General features: G+C 36.6%; 1 protein-coding gene across 2 annotated transcripts in view; it reads right to left on the reverse strand.

Moving 5' to 3' along the window:
• LOC145492288 (nuclear factor related to kappa-B-binding protein-like) overlaps nucleotides 1–21335 on the reverse strand; it is a 182985-nt gene that overhangs the window by 112470 nt on the left and 49180 nt on the right. For both annotated transcript variants that reach the window (XM_081471698.1, XM_081471697.1), the window contains exons 5-6: nucleotides 21230–21300; nucleotides 18933–18989 (exon numbers count right to left, since the gene is read on the reverse strand). In XM_081471698.1, the coding sequence (XP_081327824.1) occupies nucleotides 18933–18989; nucleotides 21230–21300 (128 nt within the window). The remainder of the gene's footprint in view (nucleotides 1–18932; nucleotides 18990–21229; nucleotides 21301–21335) is intronic.

Here is a 21335-nt window from a genome sequence, read left to right on the forward strand (position 1 = left end):
TGTGAACACCTAATACAGGTAACAAATACAGCATAAATTATGTATGAGCGAAAATTGGGACTTCGAAAACTGGCTGCTTAACTGGTTCACCTGTATTCTTATATAAAAAAAGTGTCACCACAGACATCATTGACTAAATGAGGGGCCAAAGTATTAAACTAGTGAGACAATCTAAGATACATGTAGTGCAGAGTGCAATTTACGGCTCTTGTACAGTAGTCACACAGGCCCTCTCCCATGGTAGTCAACTAGGCCTTTTCCCCTTTGCAGAATGTGAGCAGACAAAACTATGATAAGACATAATCTTAGCAGTGTGTATGTTTCAAGTTTGTATTTTCTTCCAAGGCCAAAAAATAACTTATGATAAATTACCGTTATTTATTACTGTTTGTCAAGACAGTTTCAGCGAGAAGTATTGAAGGCAGTGATCGTTACTTGTCTGAAATTACTTCCTACATTGGTGATCAAGTCACCTCCAAGACTGATGAAATTAATTGGCAATTTCAGTAAGTGCCACAGAGTCTGCGGCAATAATTGCGAAGTTTCTTCAGTCATAAATTCACTAGTTTTACATGTAACTAACGAGGGAAAGTTTTGGCTGAATATGAACTTTTTGCTCCCTTCATAGAAGAGGAAATAAACAAGTTGCTAAGGAGTAGCAATATGTGATCCATTCTTTATTTGAACCCTGGCAAACACACAATGGTTATAAAATGGCAAACAAAATTTCTTGAGTGATTCCAGATGATACGCAATCACAGTAGCATTCTTTTATTGCACTAAAAAAGGAAGAACTGATGTTACCTGAAATAATTATAGCTGCTATCCCTGGTCAAAGCAAGAGTGTGGTATCACTCAAAAAAAACAAAAAAAAAAAGAAAACGCAGATCTGAACTCAAGAATGGAGTTTATCACACTAGCAATGGTAGAATGCATGCGCCTTACATGTTGTGTTCTACCACAAGGAAAAGTACTCAACATTTGTGTGTGATCTCATACAAAATGGGTCTTTCACCTAACATATAGTCAATACTTACACTAAGTAATCTGTGCATGCGTTTCGAGCAAATTGCTTCTGTTCTTAAGAGAATAGCACCACAAGGATAGCAAGAGATGTTCAAAAACATATATATAGTCGTCATGTTTTCACGGAAAGGAACTTAAGTATAACATGTTTTGCGTAGTGCACACAGGTACCTACCCCACTCAGCTCCCTTCCTGCAAGGCTAATTGATTAATTGAAATTAATTAATTACCCAAACATTTAAGTTTACACTTTATTGTCTTATTGTGTTAGTGCTTAATGCCTTAGCAAACAGTAGCCCCTTAAGCCATCCCAATAGTGTACTCTGCACTAAAAATATAAACAAAAAGAACGTGATGTGTAAAACTGAGAAGAAAACAAGAAATTATATTATTTCTTTGACATGCGACAAAATGCCCAACAGAAGCCAAGAAAACTGAATGTGCATAATTCATTATTGACTTCAGAAGACAAAGCAATACCAAATACAACAGAATTTCCAGCCTTGCACTATAATGGCTAAAATTTTAGAAAACAATGGCACACAAAAGCTAAAGACACAAGTAAAAACCAATTTGAAAACAAGAAATCAAATTCTTAGCCGTGTGACAAAATCATCTTTTTTTAATGCAACCTAAAATTACAAACACCTGCGAGATACATCATGATGAGATACCACAAAGCAATCAGTTACAAAAATATATTCATTGGTTTCAACTTACTTAAGATTTTTCCGGATGAGAAAAGTTGCATGCCAATTTTTCAATGTTATAATGAAACTTGAGGTAACTTTGTACCCAAGCAAAATCGGGAATGCAACCTTCCATTTTATATTCATCTATATAAAACAAACTTGACTACTAAAATAATACAGTTAATTGCATTTTTACAAGGCATACAGTTTGTATAGCCCAATGAAGAGAACTGATTTTAGGTACAAATCTACTTCAATTTTGGTTACCTCCCAAATCCAATTTTTGAGGGTGCTCCAGAGTGGAAATATCTGGTCACAATAGGCCCTTTGCAGCCAAGCCATCATGCGACCTATTTTTCATAAAATTATGGGCTATAACTTAACGAATGCCAGAAATGGAAAAAGCATGACAAAAATATCAAAATGGCCAAGTTTGAGGCCCCCATCATTAAAGAATGAGATTTTTTGACGGTCTGAGGTTTTGAAAGAATAAGATTTGTATGGAAAAAGTTGTTGGAGAGCAAGGCCTTGCTCCCCAGCAACATTTTCCATACAAACCCTCTGAATTTTCCAAAAATTCAAACTGTTGTATAAACTTACTCAAACTAGGGCCTCAAACTTGGCCATTTTGGTATTTTCGATGTGCTATTTCCATTTCTGGCATTCTTTACGATATGGACCATAATATAAAATTTCCTAGGAAAAATTCAGTCACATGACCCCAGCTGCAAAGGGCATGTACCAAACTAGTGAGGGCAATTTCAGATAGTGCAGAGTGCAATTGACAGCTCTAGCATGATAGTCCCATAAGTAGTCACACCTGCTCAGTTCACTTCTGGTTTGTATGTACCTGGGTAGTCTGCTAGGGCTTTTCCCCTTAGCAGTGTGTATGTTTCAAGGTTGTGTTTTCATTCAAGGTCCAAAAATTAAGTACAATTTATTATTGTTTGTCACAAAAGTTTTTAAATTTTACTCTGGTATTTTACGATGATTTTCGTTCATTTTAAATTCAATAATACATTGAACTGGGAAGAGCGGCAATGGAGGGGGACGCAATTTTCTGCGTTCCGCTGCAGTCCCGAAGTAGACATTCAAATTGATAGAAAATGGGGGAAAAGGCCTTGGGAAGAAAAATAAAACTGAAGGAAGACACAAGCAAGATGAAATGAGCAGCTTGAGCAGTGAAAACTCGCAGGAAACGCCAGAGCCAAAACGAACTGACAACATCTCACAAATGGCGGACATGACAGAAGATGATGTGGTCACTGTGACCAGCGAGAACACAGCGAATGGAGTAGAAACAAGATCCCACTCTCAGGACCCAGTGCTAGTTGTGATATGGGAGGCTGTAGTTCAAATTGAAGCGAACACCAATCTGCTTGTTAGTGAACATAAAGAATTAAAGATTCTCTGTGCAGAACTTCAAAGGAGCTTGCAATTTACTCAGGCAGAGGTTGACGACATGAAGAAGGAAAACCAGAATTTAAAAGAAAAGATGCCGTCAGTTAACGAGAAAAACAGTCAACTAAAGAGGAAGGTTGACGTACCGGAAAACAATCTCCAGACCAGCATCGAGCAGGAAATAATTTAAAGAAGAAATTGAAAGACACGATAACAATGCATGACAACTTGGAACAGTATTCAAGGAAATTCAAGTTAGAAATACACGGGATACCCGAGCAGGAAAGTGAAAACATAGAGGGAATTGTGCTGGACCTTGCTAAGTCCCTACACATCAACCTAGAACCTGAAGACATCGATATAGCACACCGCATGAAGAAAGGTAATATGCGGCCAAGACCAATTATGCACCGATTTACCAATAATTACAGTATGAATAGATTACATAGGAACAGAACAAAACTACACAAAGTTAATGTCGGAAGATTCATCGAAGGAGCGGACAGAGTTTATATTAATGAAAATCTGACTGCCTTAAGATCAGAACTATTTAAAAAGGTTAGAGATAAAAAGGACCATCGAAACTGGAGAATCTGGACTTTGGACAGCACCATTTTTGTGAAAATGGACCCATCTAGTCGCTTTGTTATTCAAATTAAGTGTGAGACAGACCTTACCAAATTAAATTAGATTCACCAATAATTAAGATTCAGCCAATATTTAGTTCATTTAGTCCCGTAGCCTTCTTCCTTCTCCCAGACTTTGAAATATGTTACATAATTGTGATCATTGTACTAAGTTTGCTTCGACGACTGACAGCATTGTTGGGATTTTGTTGATAATTTTCACCTGACCTTGGTTTATTTGTGTTGAGTTTTCGGAAGGACGCAGGTAAATCCCAGAAGACTAAGTTTTAAGTGTTACTGTGCTTTTTTTTTTTTGTCTCGGTATAGTTTTGTTTTGCAATCCGTGTTACTTTTGTTCCCTTTAGAATAACTTATGCTTAATTGTTGTCTGCAAATCCATGTCACAATTGAAGATTTTGTCACTGAATGTCCATGGTCTTCATAAACAAGAACAACGAAGAGCCATTTTCTGTTATCTAAAGAATCAAAAAGCATCAATTTTTTGCCTTCAAGAAACATTTTCTAAAAAGATTAAAGAAGATGAAACAATTTGGTGTGCTGAATGGGGTCGACAGATTTTATTCTCTCACGGCTCAGAACATTCCAGAGGTGTATGTATACTAGTAAAACCAAACGGTTATCCTTTAGAAACCATAGAAAGTGATGAAGAGGGGTGGTATATTTTTGCTAATTTGAAATTTACAACAGAGAAACTGTTTGTAGTAATGTCTATGCACCGACTGACTGCCGATTGCAATTCTTTTCTTGCAAAAACTCACCCATCTTCTAGTATCTAAAATGTGTATCTCAAAGGTCATTATGGTAGGAGATTAGAATACTACACTTAGCCACTTAGATAAGACTGGTGGGCTTCCATGGAGAGAGACAAGAACCAGGTGGATCGAAAATGGCAAAAAAAACGAAATACTTCTTCAATTTAGAAAAACGGAATTATGAGAAAAAGATTATAACCCAACCTAAAACAACAGATGGTGAAATTATCTCTGATATGACTAAGATAAACAAGGAAATAGAAAATTATTACAAAAATTCCCTGACCTCTAGAATCTCGCAAGAAGAAAATAACACCTATGGGGATCACTTTGCTTTATTCACCTTGAACCTACAAAATCCAAAACTTTGCCAAGACGAAATAAGTGAACTTGAACATGACCTGACGAAAGGCAAATTGTTAAATGCCTTAAAAGGCTTCCAACCTGGCAAAACTCCAGGTGACGACAGTTTTACAAAATAATTTTATGAAACTTTCTTCAAACTTTTATGGAGAAATCTCATTGACTGTTTTAATGAAGGCTTTCAAACAGGCAAGCTATCTACATCTCAGAGGTGAGGAATTAAATCGCTTATACCAAAGGACGAAAATAATCTTATGGTTTTTAAGTAACTGGCAGCCGGTAACATTACTTAAAGTCAACGACAAAATACTTGCTTGAGCCATTGCAAAAAGAATAGCACCGAAGCTGCCAAAATTGGTTCACTCAGATCAAATGGGCTTCGTAAAAGGATGATATATTGGCCAAAATGAGAGGCTTTTAAATGACCTATTGGAATTCACTGAATCAAGTAAACTTCCTGGTATATTGCTGTTCATAGACTTTGAAAAAGCCATTGATACATTGGAATGGTCCTTTATCCAACACGCACTAAAATTTTTCAATTTTGGCCCAAACATTCGGAAATGGATCTCGGTACTTTATAGTGATGTTGAGAGTGGGGTTATTAATGGAGTATACATGACTAACTATTTCCGGGTGTCAAGAGGCGTGAGGCAAGGATGCCCTCTGAGTTCCTTATTATTCATCCTATGTGTAGAAATTCTGGCACAAAAAATACGTCAAAATCCTAAAATTACAGGTATTGAACTACCTTATTCTTGTGAAGTTAAACTAAGTCAATTCGCTGATGACACTACATTAATATGCAACGACACCTCATTCTTGCATGAAAGTATGTCGGTATTGGGAAAGTTTGGCGATGTCTCAGGTTTAAAGCTAAACAGCAAAAAGACAAAGGCTCTATGGATAGGCTCATTGAAAAACCATAAAACTAAACCCCTTGAAATAAATGTCTCCATTGATCCAACTAAAATCTTAGGAACATACATTTCACATGACAGTGATAAAAACAATAACCTGAGTTTCTTTTTAAAAATCCAAAAGATGGAAACCAAATTAAACATTTAGTTGTCTCGTGACCTCACTCTCATGGGAAGAACCCTACTCGCTAAAACGTTAGGAATCTCAAAATTGGTATATACGGCCTCGATGTTAACTGTTCCACGAGAAGTTATTAAAAGAGTCCAAACGAAACTTTTCACTTTTTCATGGAAAAACAAAAAAGATAAAATTAAAAGAGAAGTTCTTTTTCAAGAAATGAGAAAAGATGGTCTTAATTTTCCAAATTTTGCCATAACAGTTAAAGCGCTCCGTTTAAGCTGGATCGGAAGTATGGAGGTCTCAACTTCTTACTCAAGTGCAATTACAATACAAAGAAGCTAGACAAAAGTGTATCGTTATTCTACTTAGAAATGTTAGATTACTTTAAGGAATTACACCAGGTCAACCAAGATAGCTACGAAAGTGACCTTATTCTTTGGAATAACCAAGACATAACCATTGAAGGCGAATCGCTTTTTTTGAAGAGGTGGTCTAAAAATGGAATTTATTACATTCAAGATATTTTATATGAAAATGGTAATTTTCTTAATTGAAGGTACAATATGTCAACAAATTTTTTAAACTTTTTTCAAATCCTTGCATCTATTCCATCGAACCTCAAATCCAAGGCGGCTTCTACGCTAAGACCTAAGAATTCGATTAATCGAAGGTACAATATGTCAACCAATTTTGAAACTTTTTTCAAATCCTCGCATCTATTCCACCGAACCTCAAATCCAAGGTGGCTTCTACGCTAAGACCTAAGAATTCTGTTCTCGATAATTCTGACTTTTTTGACTTTTCCATTGAAAAATCGGTTTTTCTTTCTAAAATGAAATGCAAAGACTACTACCTTCTGTTCCAAGAAAAATCAGGTTACACCTACAGCCATCAAGTCTTAGGCCCAACATTACTCTGGCATAGAAGGTAAATGGGAAAAATTATTCAAAAATATACCTCACCTCTCGGCCGACAACAAATTGACACAATTCTCCTTTAAATTATTACACCGTATTTTAGTGACCAAAAAGGAGCTTAAGAGGTTCAAAATATCCGAAAGTGAAGATTGTTTTTTCTGTAAATCCCCTGATCCCTTGGAACACGCATTTCTGTCCTGCTGGCCTAAACTTCTTTCAAAAAGTCCTTACATGGTTCAATAATGAGCACAGAGTTAACTTTACATCATCTAAAATACAGCTACTATTTAAGGACTATGATCTTCCCCTAAATACAAGCCCAAACCTCACCCAGAGGTTTGGGATTTTAGTATTGCAAACTCAAAAATATTATTATTATTGCAAAGTGTTGGAAAAAACTCTCAATTTTTTCGAATTGAAGTCAGCGCTATCTTTGCAATGGAAAGCTGAAAAATGCAAAACTGAATTAATTACATAATTAATTACATAATCAGTGTCAGTGACAAAACCAGTTATTAGTGTTTTACTAATATTGTTATAATATGAATGAAAGAAGCATCAGTAATGGTATTAGTATCGTAACTTAAAAAGGGTAAATGTATTGTTTTGAAGAGTAAATTATGCAACTTTTAGTGTTGTAAGTAGCATGTGTAATTGCATTGTATTGTTAATTAGAGTAAGTAGTGTTAGTAGTTGTATTACTGTTGTAAATAGTTATCACTTCTATAATTAGTAGTGTAGTACTGTTGTAAAAAAAAATTGAACAAACGTGACAATTTTGCTCTTTGCGCCAACTTTGTAACTTGATACTTTTGTTTTCCTTGCAAAGGTATGTAACACGAAACCCTTGCTTTCTCAAAAACACACAGAAGACGAGCTTGTTTTTTGGGGAGAAATGAAAGAAAGTTAAATATGTGACGAAAAAATGGAAGAGAAATGATTTTATTTTTTCTCAAAACGCAAATTTTCTTATCACCGATGTACAAGAACTAATTTAATTATCAGACAGTCGCGGAATACCACTTTCTTTTTCTGTTGCCACCTTTGTTGCTAACAATAAAACAATTCAAAATTAATACAACAATACTGATTGATACAACTGAGAAGCGTTTCAGCAAGAAGTATTGAAGGTAAACAGCGCTACTTGGCCGATAATATCCTGCATTGGTGAACGAGTCTCCTCAACGACTGATTAAATTAATTTGCGCTTTCACTAGGTGCCACAGAGTCTGCAGCAATATTTGAACACTTTCCTGGTTTCTTTTGTCACAACTTTACAATTTGCACAATATTGAAGCCACTAATAACTTGGGAACTTTTTGGTCTCTCTTACAGACGCAATTAAGGCAAGAAATACATATAAACAAGCTGCTAAGGAGAAGCTATACATTTCCCTTCTTTATTGACAAACATACTATTGTAGTTGACAAACATACTATAAAAGTAGTTTGAAAACAGATGATATTTGTTGAACCGACCTGTGGCCTGTGGGTAATTCTAAAAGATACGCTTCACTTTTGCACTAAAAGGGGACAAGCCGTGCTACCTGAAATCACATGACATAATTGAAGGCTTTCGTGCAAAAAGGGCATGTATAGCATTTTGGGCCGATTTTTTTTCTTTTGCAGGAACGAGCTAATTTTTGGCAGACTGACTTGTTATGACATGAAAAGCATTGTTGCATAATTGTTTTAGTTGATTTGCACTTCGTTTTCAAGAAATAACATATGCAAAAAAAAATCAGTTTTCTGAGCGGCATCTTTTGGAGCGAATCCTTTGAAGGTGGATTTTGACATGGCACGAACTTAAACAGTTACTTTTAGCAGCTTGGACAGCACGGTTTTTTTAAATAGATGTTTTTATTTTTGAAAGAAGTAGAAAAATAGACTGGGAAAAAAAGTTCGACCGACCTCATATCGAACCAGTGTCACGACAAAACAAACTTGAATCCGGCCTGTTTAGCACCTTATTTGCTTGAGCTAATGAAGCAACAGTAAGAGAATAGCATAACTACATACATACACGCATACACGCATACACGCATACACGCATACACGCATACATACATACATACATACATACATACATACATACTTTATTGGCTCGTCCCCACGGAGCTTTTCAGAGTCAATGTTACATTACAAAATTTAAAAATGCAAAGAGCCAAAAACATAACAATGATAACTTAAAAAGAAGACAAATGTTGGATGAAAGTTAAATGAAACAGTCATTAAGACGCTTACGTCTGAGCAGGTGCTTGAAATCCGTCACGGATGGACAAAGTTTAAGTTCAGGCTGCGACTCATTCCACGGAGAGGTCGCTCTATATTGAAAAGTCCTTTGACCGCTAGCAGTGCGGAAGAGTGGTATGTTCAAAAGTTGAGAGTTCCTAGTAGTCCTTGTCGAGACGGCCGATCTTCTGACAAGATTAGATGTCAAATACTCTGGAGCACATTCCTTCATGCACTTAAAAACCAGAACAGCAAAATGGAAATAAAGTTGTTGCCTGACTGGTAGCCTGTGCAAGTCTTTTAGTAAAGGAGTTATGTGATCGAATTTTTTAGCGCCGCACAAAATGTGACAAGCGAAATTCTGAACTGCTTGGAGCTTGTCCAAATTAACTTGAGTAGTCTTGCTCAAAACAGAAGAGCAATAGAATAATTTACTAAAAACTAGGGCATTTATAATAATAATCAAGGCGTGTTTATCAAAAATATGCTTAACACGATTAATTTGGCCTAATCTTGACATACATGAGGATACAGTGGAAACAATATACTCATTAAAGGTTAAATTAGAGTCCAGTGTGACTCCAAGGTCTCTTGCAGCCTTGACGGGCTTGAGCTCCTTCCCCAATAGAAATAGCCTAGGGTCAATAACCTTAGCAGTCAATTGCCAGCTGCCGAATATGACTAGTTTCATTTTATCTGGGTTAAGTAAAAGCTGATTATTGAAGCACCAGTTCCGAATACTTAGCAAGTCCTTATTCATCTTTGCTATTGCTTCGTGCTGATCGTGGAGTTGAAATGACATGAGTAGTTTGGTATCGTCAACGTAACACTGCGACGAACAATTTTCTGGAACAGAAGGGTGGTCATTAACATAGATGTTAAAGACTAATGGACCAAGGATGCTCCCTTGTGGAACGCCAGAGCTAACAGGTAGTTTGGTCGACAAAGTTGCATTTATTCGCACAGCTTGATATCGTGAGGTTAAGGTTACTTCCCACCTTCCAGGGTGTCCTTCGGGAAAAAAATCGTACGCGCGCCAGTTTCAATAAAACCCCAACAAACTATATATCATAAGAAAGCTTAATAACTGTACTTTACGAAAAAAATACAATTTCAGCAATGTTTTCTTTTAGGAAGTGTCAGGAGGCGGTAAGGCGTGAAACGACCGAGGCTTCCTCTATTGAATTTATAGGCTGTCAGATTCCGCAGTACGAGCAAAATGGCTGCACAGTCTTATTCACAAGGCATCAATCAACAAAAGTGTGTCAGGCTTTTTTGATATTCTGATTGGTTGTCTAGATATCCACATCTAAAGTTGGAGTAGCTAAAAATATGCAAGACGTGTTGCGTAAATGGACGCAACGGGAAAAATGTGTTAAATATCAAAATTTCCCAACACACTTTGGTTTGTCATTATCTCTGAAATGTTCTGGCGAAATTTCACAAAATCCGTCAAATCTGCATACCCTATAAATTCGCTCAAAGTGGATGTATTCCGCCAAAAATCAAATCTGAGATTTTAGCTTGTAAAGGTTCGTAAACTTGCGCCACGCCCGGAGATTATCACGCTTAATAAAACCGCAACCAATGCAACAGCAGGACCTCCTAGTGTCTCTGACAATAGATCAAGATTTCCTGGGAAAAGCATCGCATTGCAACATGTTTTTTTTATCTCGCTCAGTGTAGTTCAATTTAGGACGGCAACGTAATATAATGGGCAAGACGCCAAAGGCAAAACCCGCGCCAAAAATGTTTAAGGCGGAAAATGTGCCGCTGAAAAACAAGACGTTAAGGAATCGACGGACAGCTTAAGAAATACCTTTATTGCCGAAATGAGTTCCCTTGGGTAGGTTTCATTTTCTTCATCGCTTCCGCCAGATTCCGACGAAGAATCTTGTTTGCAGCCTGCACTGACGTTGACTTTGATTTTTAAGCTACTTGTTCCAAGGATATTTGAACGCTCCGGATCTTCAGCAGATGCCGAGATTGTCGAAGGCGTTTAGCCAAACCAAGAGCCTTTGTCACTCCCCGCAAGGGTTTTTTTTTTCTTTCCTTGACAATATGGAGCTTTTTCTTTCTTCTCTGGGCCGGTTTTTTTCATTTTCTTTACCCAAGGACTTTTTTCTGCTTTTGGTTTTTCCATAGGAGTTAGTGTAAAGAGCTTTCACGTGGGAATTTTTGTCAAGTGTGTGATGTAAATAAAAATATGCAATTGACATGAAATACGAGTGATAAGCGTTTGCCGCGAAAATTTCCCCAAGGTTCTAGCCCGTTGACAAGATTATGACACCTTCCTGGTTTATTGACTTTATTTGAAAATACGTTTTTTCTAAATAACTCGGCCGCTTTTTGAGATTTTTAATGTTTTTCCATTGGAAACACTAGATAAAATGACGAACTTAAATTTTGTCAAATAAAAGAAAAAACGATTTTTTTGACCTCTGAAGGTGGGAAGTAACCTTAAGTAACTGCCGAACCATTCTGTCGCAATAATGAAACTAGCGGCAAATGCACGCTTCGGTGACTTCAGTTTAGCAAAACAAAAGGTTTCTTTTGTTTTTCGCTCAACTAAAGATCTCCAAAAGATACCCCTGGAAAACTGAGTTTTTTGCATACGCTATTTCTCAAAAATGAAGCCCAAATCAACAAAAATAATTACGCAACAATGCTTTTCATGTCAAAACAAGTCAGTCTTCCAAAAATTAGCTTGATCCTGCAAAAAATAAAAATTGGCCCAAAATGCTATATACGACCTTTTTGCACAAAAGCCTTCAAATCATAAACAAGCCGCCAAGGAGAGGAATTCGTTTCCACTCTTTTAACCTTAGCAAACACGCAATAGTTTGAAAACAGCACACAACATTTCTTGAACCAAGCTAGGGATGATTCCAAAAGATACACTGTCATAGAAGTGTTCTTTGCACTAGAAAGGGAGAAAAGGAGAACTGATGTTACCTGAAATATAACTGCTATCCCAGGCAAAATGAGTGTCGTATTACACAACATATAAAAAACTGCGTGGATCTGAACTCCGGAACAGATCTTAACATGATAACAATGCTAGAACACATGCATCCCATATGTTGTATTCATTCTACCACAAGAAAAAGAACTTAATGTTCGTGTGTAATTCCATATGTATCTTTTACCTAAAATACAGTTGACATTAACGCAAATTAATCTGCGCACGCGTTTCGAGCAAAGTGAGTACCACTAGGATGGCAAGAGATTTTTGGAAACATATATAGGTTTGTGATGTTATTATAGAAGTAACGTAAGTACGATACGCTGTACGTAGCAAACAGAGGTACCTACCCCACCCCCCTACGACAATGCTAATTAATTAATTGAAATTAATGAACTAAACAAACATTAAAGTTTACACCTTATTGTGTTACTGCCTTACCGAACAGCAGCCCCCTAAACCATCCCAATAGTGCACTCTGCACTAAAAAGGTGCTCTATGGTTTGTTATCACAAAAAAAGCACTCATCACAATCCTCAATGCCCATTTTCATTAATTAACAATACATTTGTGTCAATAGTTCTATGGAATATCCTACATTGAGAGCTTCTTAAAGGAGAACAAGAAGATCTTTAAGATCTTATAACCGCACTTTTAAAATTTAACTGTTTTCTTAGCACTACAGTCGTAACCCAGTGCATATACCAAAGTAGTCCTTGATGTTTCATTGATTACTGTAGACACCACATCACTTGAGTGACAAACTGTATTATTGCAACATCGCTCTTAGCCTTTGTGAAATCTAAAATCACCTGATCAATCTGTAGCACAACTGACAACAACAACTACACACAAACTGTGTGAGCCTCTTATTGCACCATCACTTGTAGCCGTTGTGAAATCTTCGATTGCACCATCAGTCTTTGCAGTTGCTTCTGGCGAAATAAACTTGCAAAGTAAACATAATCTTATTTGTCATGTAGTGAAAAAGAAAGCTGCAACATCAGCGCATTCCATGGCTGACATAATACCTATTTTTAGCATAATTATTTATTACTCCCTTCAAATTCAACGCTTTGATAAAACCAAAAGAAAATATATTTTACACACAATAAAGAAAACAATATCTGTAACATTGTCTGTGTATTAATATTTCAACAGCTTTTGGTGAATAAACATCACAGGTTGCATGATTCAAAATTTGGCCGAGAGGAAGTTTGGGTCTGATCACCAACAAAACTAGGATAGTGGGCACTTCAGAGGCTGAAACTTCACTGACTGGAAAAGCTGAATGTTTACTTGCTATAGGCGAAGACAAAAAAACTAAGCTTTTTGGAGTGGCCTTCTCCGTTAACTTACTGGTGCTTGTGCATAAGAAAGGGATACTGTAATAAGTACTCCAATCTCCAAATGGAGACGAAAGATATTTATTCCATTGATGCTGCACCCTAGTTGGCTGTATGGCAACTGATCTTCGCAAGATATCATAAGTGAAACTGGTCACCCTTCTTGTTTTAAATAGTCTCTCGGTCTATATTTTGAGATTTAACCACAGTTAAGTGTTTACCAACCTTTCTAATCTCTGATTTCCATGAAATTGAAATTGTGCAATACCATAAGCGTGTAAGAAGGTATAATACCATAAGCTTGTAAGAAGGTACACTTTAAATCCGAAAAAGCCGGATTCATTTATGAGATCATTGACATAGCATACATTGTTTATGTACCACAAGCAATAGAACACAGATTTATTTTCTATCTTAATAAAAACATTATTCCATATAGAGTGGCTGTGACAATAAGTCACTGGCTAGGTTTGTTTCATTCAGTAACCAAACATCTTCCCAGTAAAGACAATAAGAAAACAAGAGCTTTTCCAGTCTGCCTAATAATTTACGTCCCATACTTTTTTACTCCAAGAGATCTTTAGAGCCTTAGCAAACGATTGAATATCAGACATCTTCAATACTCCATCTTCCATATCATTGATAATTGTTTTTCTTGCTATTTTATCACCCTTTCAACCCCAAATAAGGGAGTAGAAGAGAGTTCCCGATACCTTAAGAAAAGATTTGCTTGGAGTTGGATGTGGTTAACTAGATGAACAAATTTAGATACTGTGAGTAACTTGATTGCCTGCATTTTGCCAGGACCAAGAGTCTAAAAGCTTTCTGAACTCACCTAGTTTTATTCTGTAATATTATTATTGTGCTCCACTATTCATTGGTGCGAGTAATGTTGTGGGATTCGAACCCATGACCTCTGCGAATACACAGTTCAAATATGAATTATTTCATGATACTTCACACACATCATTTCACTCCTCACAGGAAGATATGAACTCAATTAATTGACCTTGCTCCCATGTGTGGCTTCATAGCTCAGTTGGTGGAGCAACGCACTTGTATTCGCGAAGGTCAGAGGTTCGAATCCCGTTGAAGCCCTGATTTTTTCAGGCTTCTTCTTTCCAATTGCTTAAATTGGAAAAAAATTTACTGCGATGATTATTCTTCACTTTCATCTACAACCGCCGTTCAAATATGAATTATTTCATATATACTTCACATCATGTCACCCCTCACGGGAAGATATGAACTCAATTAATTGACCTCGCTCCCAATGTGTGGCTTCATAGCTCAGTTGGTAGAGCATTGCACCGGTATTCGCAGAGGTCATGGGTTCAAATCCTGTTGAAGCCCTGATTTTTTCAGGCTTCTTCTTTCCAATTGCTTAAATTAGAAAATTTACTGCGATGATCATTCTTCACTTTCATCTACAACCGCAGTTCAAATATGAATTATTTCATATATACTTCACATCATGTCACCCCTCACGGGAAGATATGAACTCAATTAATTGACCTTGCTCCCAATGTGTGGCTTCATAGCTCAGTTGGTAGAGCATCGCACTGGTATTTGCAGAGGTCACGTGTTTGAATCCCGTTGAAACCCTGTTTTTTCAGGCTTCTTCTTTCCAATTGGAAAATTTACTACGATGTTCATTCTTCACTTTCACTATTCGTTGGGTTTCAACAAAAAACGTTATCCCTAGGATGTTCATTAAAAACCCATGCTAAATTTTTCTCCAAAGTACCATGTCTTTTGAGAATTGCTTGCTACCCAGCCATACAACCTTAGTTTTTTCTACAAAATTATCTTAATTCCACACAGCAAAAGAAAGATGAAAGGTGTAAATCTAAAAGATGACAAAAACAAGCCAATATTTGAGATCGACCGTTTTTCAACTGTATTAAATCAGGGGCCACTTAGTTCTTTTCACAGCAGTTCTGTAGTGGCTGAATAAGACTCCTAAATTATATTTTCAGAACAAAGCAAATAAACTCAACAACAACGGATGTTGCCATAAATTAACACGGAAAAATCCAATGTGCATGTTTCACATATCTAAAGTATTGATCACTTTCAAAGCCAAAAATTCCCAAATAAACACAACCAAATGAAAGAAACGTGAAAGGAAGTTCAATAACAACAAGACGATCTAAGATCGTTAGTCGGGCTGTAGTTACAAGTGTTGACCATTTGCAGTGTACAGCAGTCTCTTTCCAATTTTACCGGCCAGTTGTTGAAGTTACCTGTGGTCCTTATGATTTGGACCATACATAACAGAACTGTCGCAATAAAATGATGATTACTCCTGAAGCCTGAACTTTTGTGAAGCCTTTGTGCACTCCTCTGAGTTCATATTATTGTCACAGAGAGAGTATATAGTCTGGAAATACTGTACTAAGCTCTGAATGGATGGTACTTCTAATAGTACACATGTACCTGAGGGATGGCTTCTACCATATTCATCTCTTGAATGAGAATCAAATATCTCTAAAGTTCTCCCATTAACAGTATGACAGATACTCGTCTGAGACCAATACATTTTATTGTCAGAATAAATGAAGAATAATTTTGTGTCAAGAGTGATTCAAAAGCCCTGTCTTACATACTGTACTGATATCCCTCAATTATTGAATCACAATGATTTATATTACCGGTGCAGCTTTCACTATAATTAAACTGGTAAATTACTTTTCTCAGACATATAGCAATCTCTAATCATTGACAGTAATTCTGTTTGCATTAAATACACCTGCCCTGTACATTGTGATGGTGTTGAATACAATATTGTTACCATCTCCATAATTTGTAACAGGTCATACAGCTATGCCTGGGCAGCTATGTATTCCTTTTATCTTAGTGTAAATCAAAGCACTCAAACTCATAGCAACACATTGTTTTCCAGCATCTTCACCAAAGTACATAATGTCAACTTGATCACGTGGTGCCTTGACTGATACAGTAGGATCAGTACTATGTATAGGAGGCCAAGGATTTGTTACAATGTCATCACACAGAGTAGCACGATGACCTCTGTAGCTCACATTCTTGTACACACTTGATGATGTATTACAGCTACACAAAGATAGGTATTTGTCCAAAGACTCTCTACAACTTGACAATTTTAGATTCAGCGTTGACCGTGTAGAATTCCATTTCTTTCTCATCTTTTCTACAAACTTGATACTGTCATTATTGCTTCTAATTCATGCGATCAAAACTAAAAATCATAACCATCCAATAAAATTAATAAAGTCAAGAATCTGGGATATGATAGATGATTGATATATAAACAACCTTGCCAAGAACTAAGTTTCTGGAGTTTTTCATTCGCACGTTATCCGGAGAAGTGTTTCACCCAACTATATAGAGCTTTGCAAGGGGCACAAATAAGTAACAGAAACATCTGTCATTGAGTTTTGCAATTGAAATGCAAAGTTATTACTATAGAGGTTCGACAAGTTGAAATTAATACTTCTTCTAGTGCAAGAATTGTTCAGTTAGCAAAAACTAAAGCGATAATTATCTCATCTTTTGACCTCTTGGGCCGGCATTTACTGGTAATGTCACCCAAGCAAAAGCTTGGAAACTCAAACATGCCCTATTACAAAACAAAGAACCTTGTTGAGCTAACACATTGTAAAACGTCAAGTTCCTGAAGGGTCTCATATCTGATAAAACTAAAACCTCTGAAGAAAAGGTAATTTTAAAAAAAATACAACTACATCACATGAAACACATTCATTTGACACCATGTTATTTGATACCAAACATTCCATGCGAATATAATACATGGACGAAAGCAGAAATAGAAAATAACAGCTGATAATGTACCCTAGATCTGTTTGAGCAACAACATAATAAATGATAGAGGTCACATAAATATGACAATTACTATGTAAAATATTAAAATGTAAATTATGTTTATCTTCACTCTGACAAAAGCCACTATTGCAGTCAAACATGGCATCTTTGTTGCTGTTTCCTAGAGTTAAATTACAATGCACCTTGTCTTCATCAGCACCTAAAACTTTCATAAACATTTTTCTGTCGTCTGTAGTAAATCTCTGTCCATATTTTCTGTTCATTGATAACTCATTTGATTTCTGGTTTGGTTCTAGTAAGACCTTCGCTAAATCATTCGATTCTTTTACTACTTTGAGTTTGTGGAAAGACCAGTATCGGAATATGCGCTCATTGACTACGCCATCTTTTAGAGTGGATCTAACGCGAATGGTGTGTGGGTCTGTATGTTTGAACATAGAGAAGATGGAAATATCTTTTCCTTTTGGCTGCTTAAACATTGATTTGTATTTTCTTTTCTGTTAAGTTTTAAGTAGCATGTGAAATTACTTCGGTTTGCAGCCTTAAACTTCTGCCCACGATCTACAACTTCCTTCCACGGTCTAAAACTTCTGTCCATGGTCTATAACTTTCATCCCTGGTCTACAACGTCCCTACACATCTGATCCCTCACAAAACCCCATCCATTGCGTTTCACGCATGAATGAGCTAAAAATCAACTACAAGAACCTCTACTACACACTTAAAACTAGGGTATCTAAAAGATAGTAATGCTGCGGCACATTCTGTTGATAGTGACATATTTAACGCTGTGATTCATTTATCTGTGCGTTCCAAGACTTACATTAACTGTTATTTCTCAAAGTAGTGTCAAATCGTGGTGTCCTTAAAATCTGTCGTTGTATGCATCAACTTCATGCATGATGATGCATCGATGGCGAGGTGTGACAAAGGATCGAGACAAAAAAGCACATTGTGATCTGAAGTATGTTTGGACATAAGACGATACACATCAGCCTGCCCTTTACCAGATCGCGAAAATCGAAAGATGTGGAAATTGTAGGAGCAGAAATCTAACTTATAAGTTCTGTACTGGTACGCATTAAATATCTCTAGAACTCGACAGAAGAACACACAGACTGTGTCGAGAACGTGTCCACCGCGATGTGTGAAAATGCTCAAGCTTTAGCTTAAATTCATGTTTCGATGAAAAGGAATAGATTGCAGCATTTATGAAATCGGCGTGTTCCACAGTTTTCATTTGTTTCAATTATTCTACAGGCTTTAGTAACGACGATATCTCTTCATTTAAGAATTCGACGAAGGAGGCGAGACTGCTAAGAAATGACATACTAAGATTAAGATGTCACAATTAATTGTCCAGATTTACAAACTTTCACATACTGCATAGCAAGAGTTGTGAAAGTCAAGTACGATCTCCTTCACATCACTTTACAGGTAAATCAGAGAAAACTTTCTCAGTGGAATCCACGCGAAAAAGGACAACGGCTCGACGAGTATGACATCCTCGTGTTGTTCGTGGCACAATGCACTCCAGTAAAAGTGGCGCAGTGCAGTCTGGTTAACTGCAATGCATTCTGATAAAAAGTGATGAATTTGAGAATTCGTACCCCTTTCTATATATTCTTCTTAAATCCTGATTATGTTGCTGCTCGCTCGCTACACTCGCTCCGCAGCAATTAAAAAGATAGCAATCCTCAGGGATGCAATTAGGTACCATTATTACCTGCCGGGAGATAAGTATTTCTCTCAATACTTTCTTGTGGTATCTTTGTTGTTGAATCTAGATATGGGCAGGAACAAATTTAAAATACATTATTATCAATCTGACAAATAAAAATTTTAGCACAATTGCTACTAAATCTCAAAATCGGATTGGCTAATTTGCAATTGTCAATAAGAGTCCAGACAACACTGCTCACGTCAATGTGTCATGCAATGCCTTTTTCAGCTTGCGCTCTGAAAAAAAAAATTTTCTTTGATGTTGATATTGTGGTAAAAGACAAATCAAAATGTGGTTTAGTATAGTCTGTGCTCTTATTCACAACGACACGCATCACCATAGTGGTCACAATTTGTTGTGAACTCACTTGGCTGTGCCTCATGAGTCCACAACATTTTGACCAATTTGACGACGTTTATCGTTGTCAATTAGAGTACAGACCACGCTAAACCACATTCAATTTGTTAAATATATAATACCTTCACAGTACAGTGAAACCTGAATTACATGGATGACCAACAAGTTTGTTTACAATTAAGTCTATTTTTAAAACTGCAACATCTTATCTATTATTTTCAATTATATTTCTAAATACTTCCTCTCCTTAATATGATGATTCTTAGCAAGTGGTCAGCAGCCAAAATACTGCTAATTAATAATTATTAGAAATAATAATGTAATAATAGTAATTATTAGAAAATAGCCCACAGAAAATACGCATGCTGATTGGTTTAAAATCGTGTTTCTATAACTCGATAGAAGCACAGAACTAGCACAAGCTGTTGACATAATGATAGCACGAGTTAAGAGAATTTATACCTGATGATCAAAGTAAACAAGTTGTTTTTCTTTCTTTTGTTGGGATATTTTCTACATGGTACATGTTCTTCATCTTTCTATCAATTTTTAGTAAAAATCTACTTGTCTAGCATTCTACCATGAATGCCATTCTTTGATTGGCTACGCTACTCACTATCTACACAGTGATAGATAAAGAGAAGCGTAGCAGTGGGCCCATGTTAACAAAATGACGGCCGTGTCTTGGTGTTTTCAAAGTGTCTGTGAAGAGGATTTAGACAAAGTTTTAAATGACCAGTAGATTTATACTAAAAACAATTAGATTATTTGCTCTCAATTTCTATGCGTGATAGTTGACTCGGGCAGTGCCCTCGTCAATTATCATGTGATACAAATCTCAAACTCATGAATAATCTAATTGTTTATTAGAAACAAACTCACGGAAGTTTGGGAGAACTCAAAAACTGTAGAGACACTCGCCTAACAACTTGTGTTCCCACAGCATTTCTTGTTATCCTAAACTTTCACTCATGTTTCTATAAAACAATTAGATTATGGGCTCGAGTGATAGTTGACGACGGCTGCAACCTCGTCAACTATCATGCAATAGGAATCGAGAGCGAATAATCTAATTGTTTTAGTATAAATCTACTAGTAGTTAAAAACTTCATCTAAATTCTCTTCTTCGAAAACATCAAGATGCGGCCGTAATTTTGTTGACAAGGGCACACTGCTACGCTACTCACTATCTATCACAGAATAGATAGTGAGTAGTGTAGCCAATCAGAGAACATTCGTATTCATAATAGAACGCTAGTAGATTTATACTAAAACTTGATAGAAACACAGTACATGTTTTCTATTTCGCTATATGTCTAGCTTAGCTCAGACGGAATTTACAGATTGCACCTCAACAGCATGCAGGGGTAGGCTACTCCAATCCCTGTTCATATTAAGGAAAAATGAGAACAGGTGATAATTTGATTTAGAGACTTTATATGAGAATTTGTGCATGTGCCTGCTAGAGTGGACAGCACAGTCTGGCTCCAGATATTTCTGTTGGTCTATCTCAACTAGATTGTAGTGCATTTTATATAGCATTGCTAGTCTTGCTTTCCTCCTACATAGTTCTGAAGTTTCTCAATCAAGTTGTTTCAGCATTTCTTTGACCCTAGCATACCTTTATAGCAATTGTGAAGAAATAATTGACTTATCATGGTTTCTGATTTTGGAGTTTCATCATCTGAATCAAGTGAACAATTTTACTGATGGCAAACAAAGGTCCTTCTTTCAATAATGGCAAGACTACTCCAGCAATATCTCAGTCAATCTTAAAGCTTTGTCAGATGTCCTAGTACTAGGCGTATTAGATGGTAGAATCTTACTAAAAGTGAATAGGTTAACCCTACGAATTTTCTTTTCAGCCACTTTTTTGGTGTCCTTGTTCACTTAATAGACTGAGGTGTCTGCTTATTGTGACCACTTGATACACGTCAACATACCTTGTATTCCTTGTATTTAGCTTTCCGGCACATCTTTTTGTACTTCACCACATCTGGGTAGAAGAAGCCATCTGCATGTACATAATAACAAACATTAAAGATCCAT

The sequence above is a fragment of the Orbicella franksi genome, chromosome 7 (assembly GCF_964199315.1).
Source record: "Orbicella franksi chromosome 7, jaOrbFran1.1, whole genome shotgun sequence".
Taxonomy (NCBI): domain Eukaryota; kingdom Metazoa; phylum Cnidaria; class Anthozoa; order Scleractinia; family Merulinidae; genus Orbicella; species Orbicella franksi.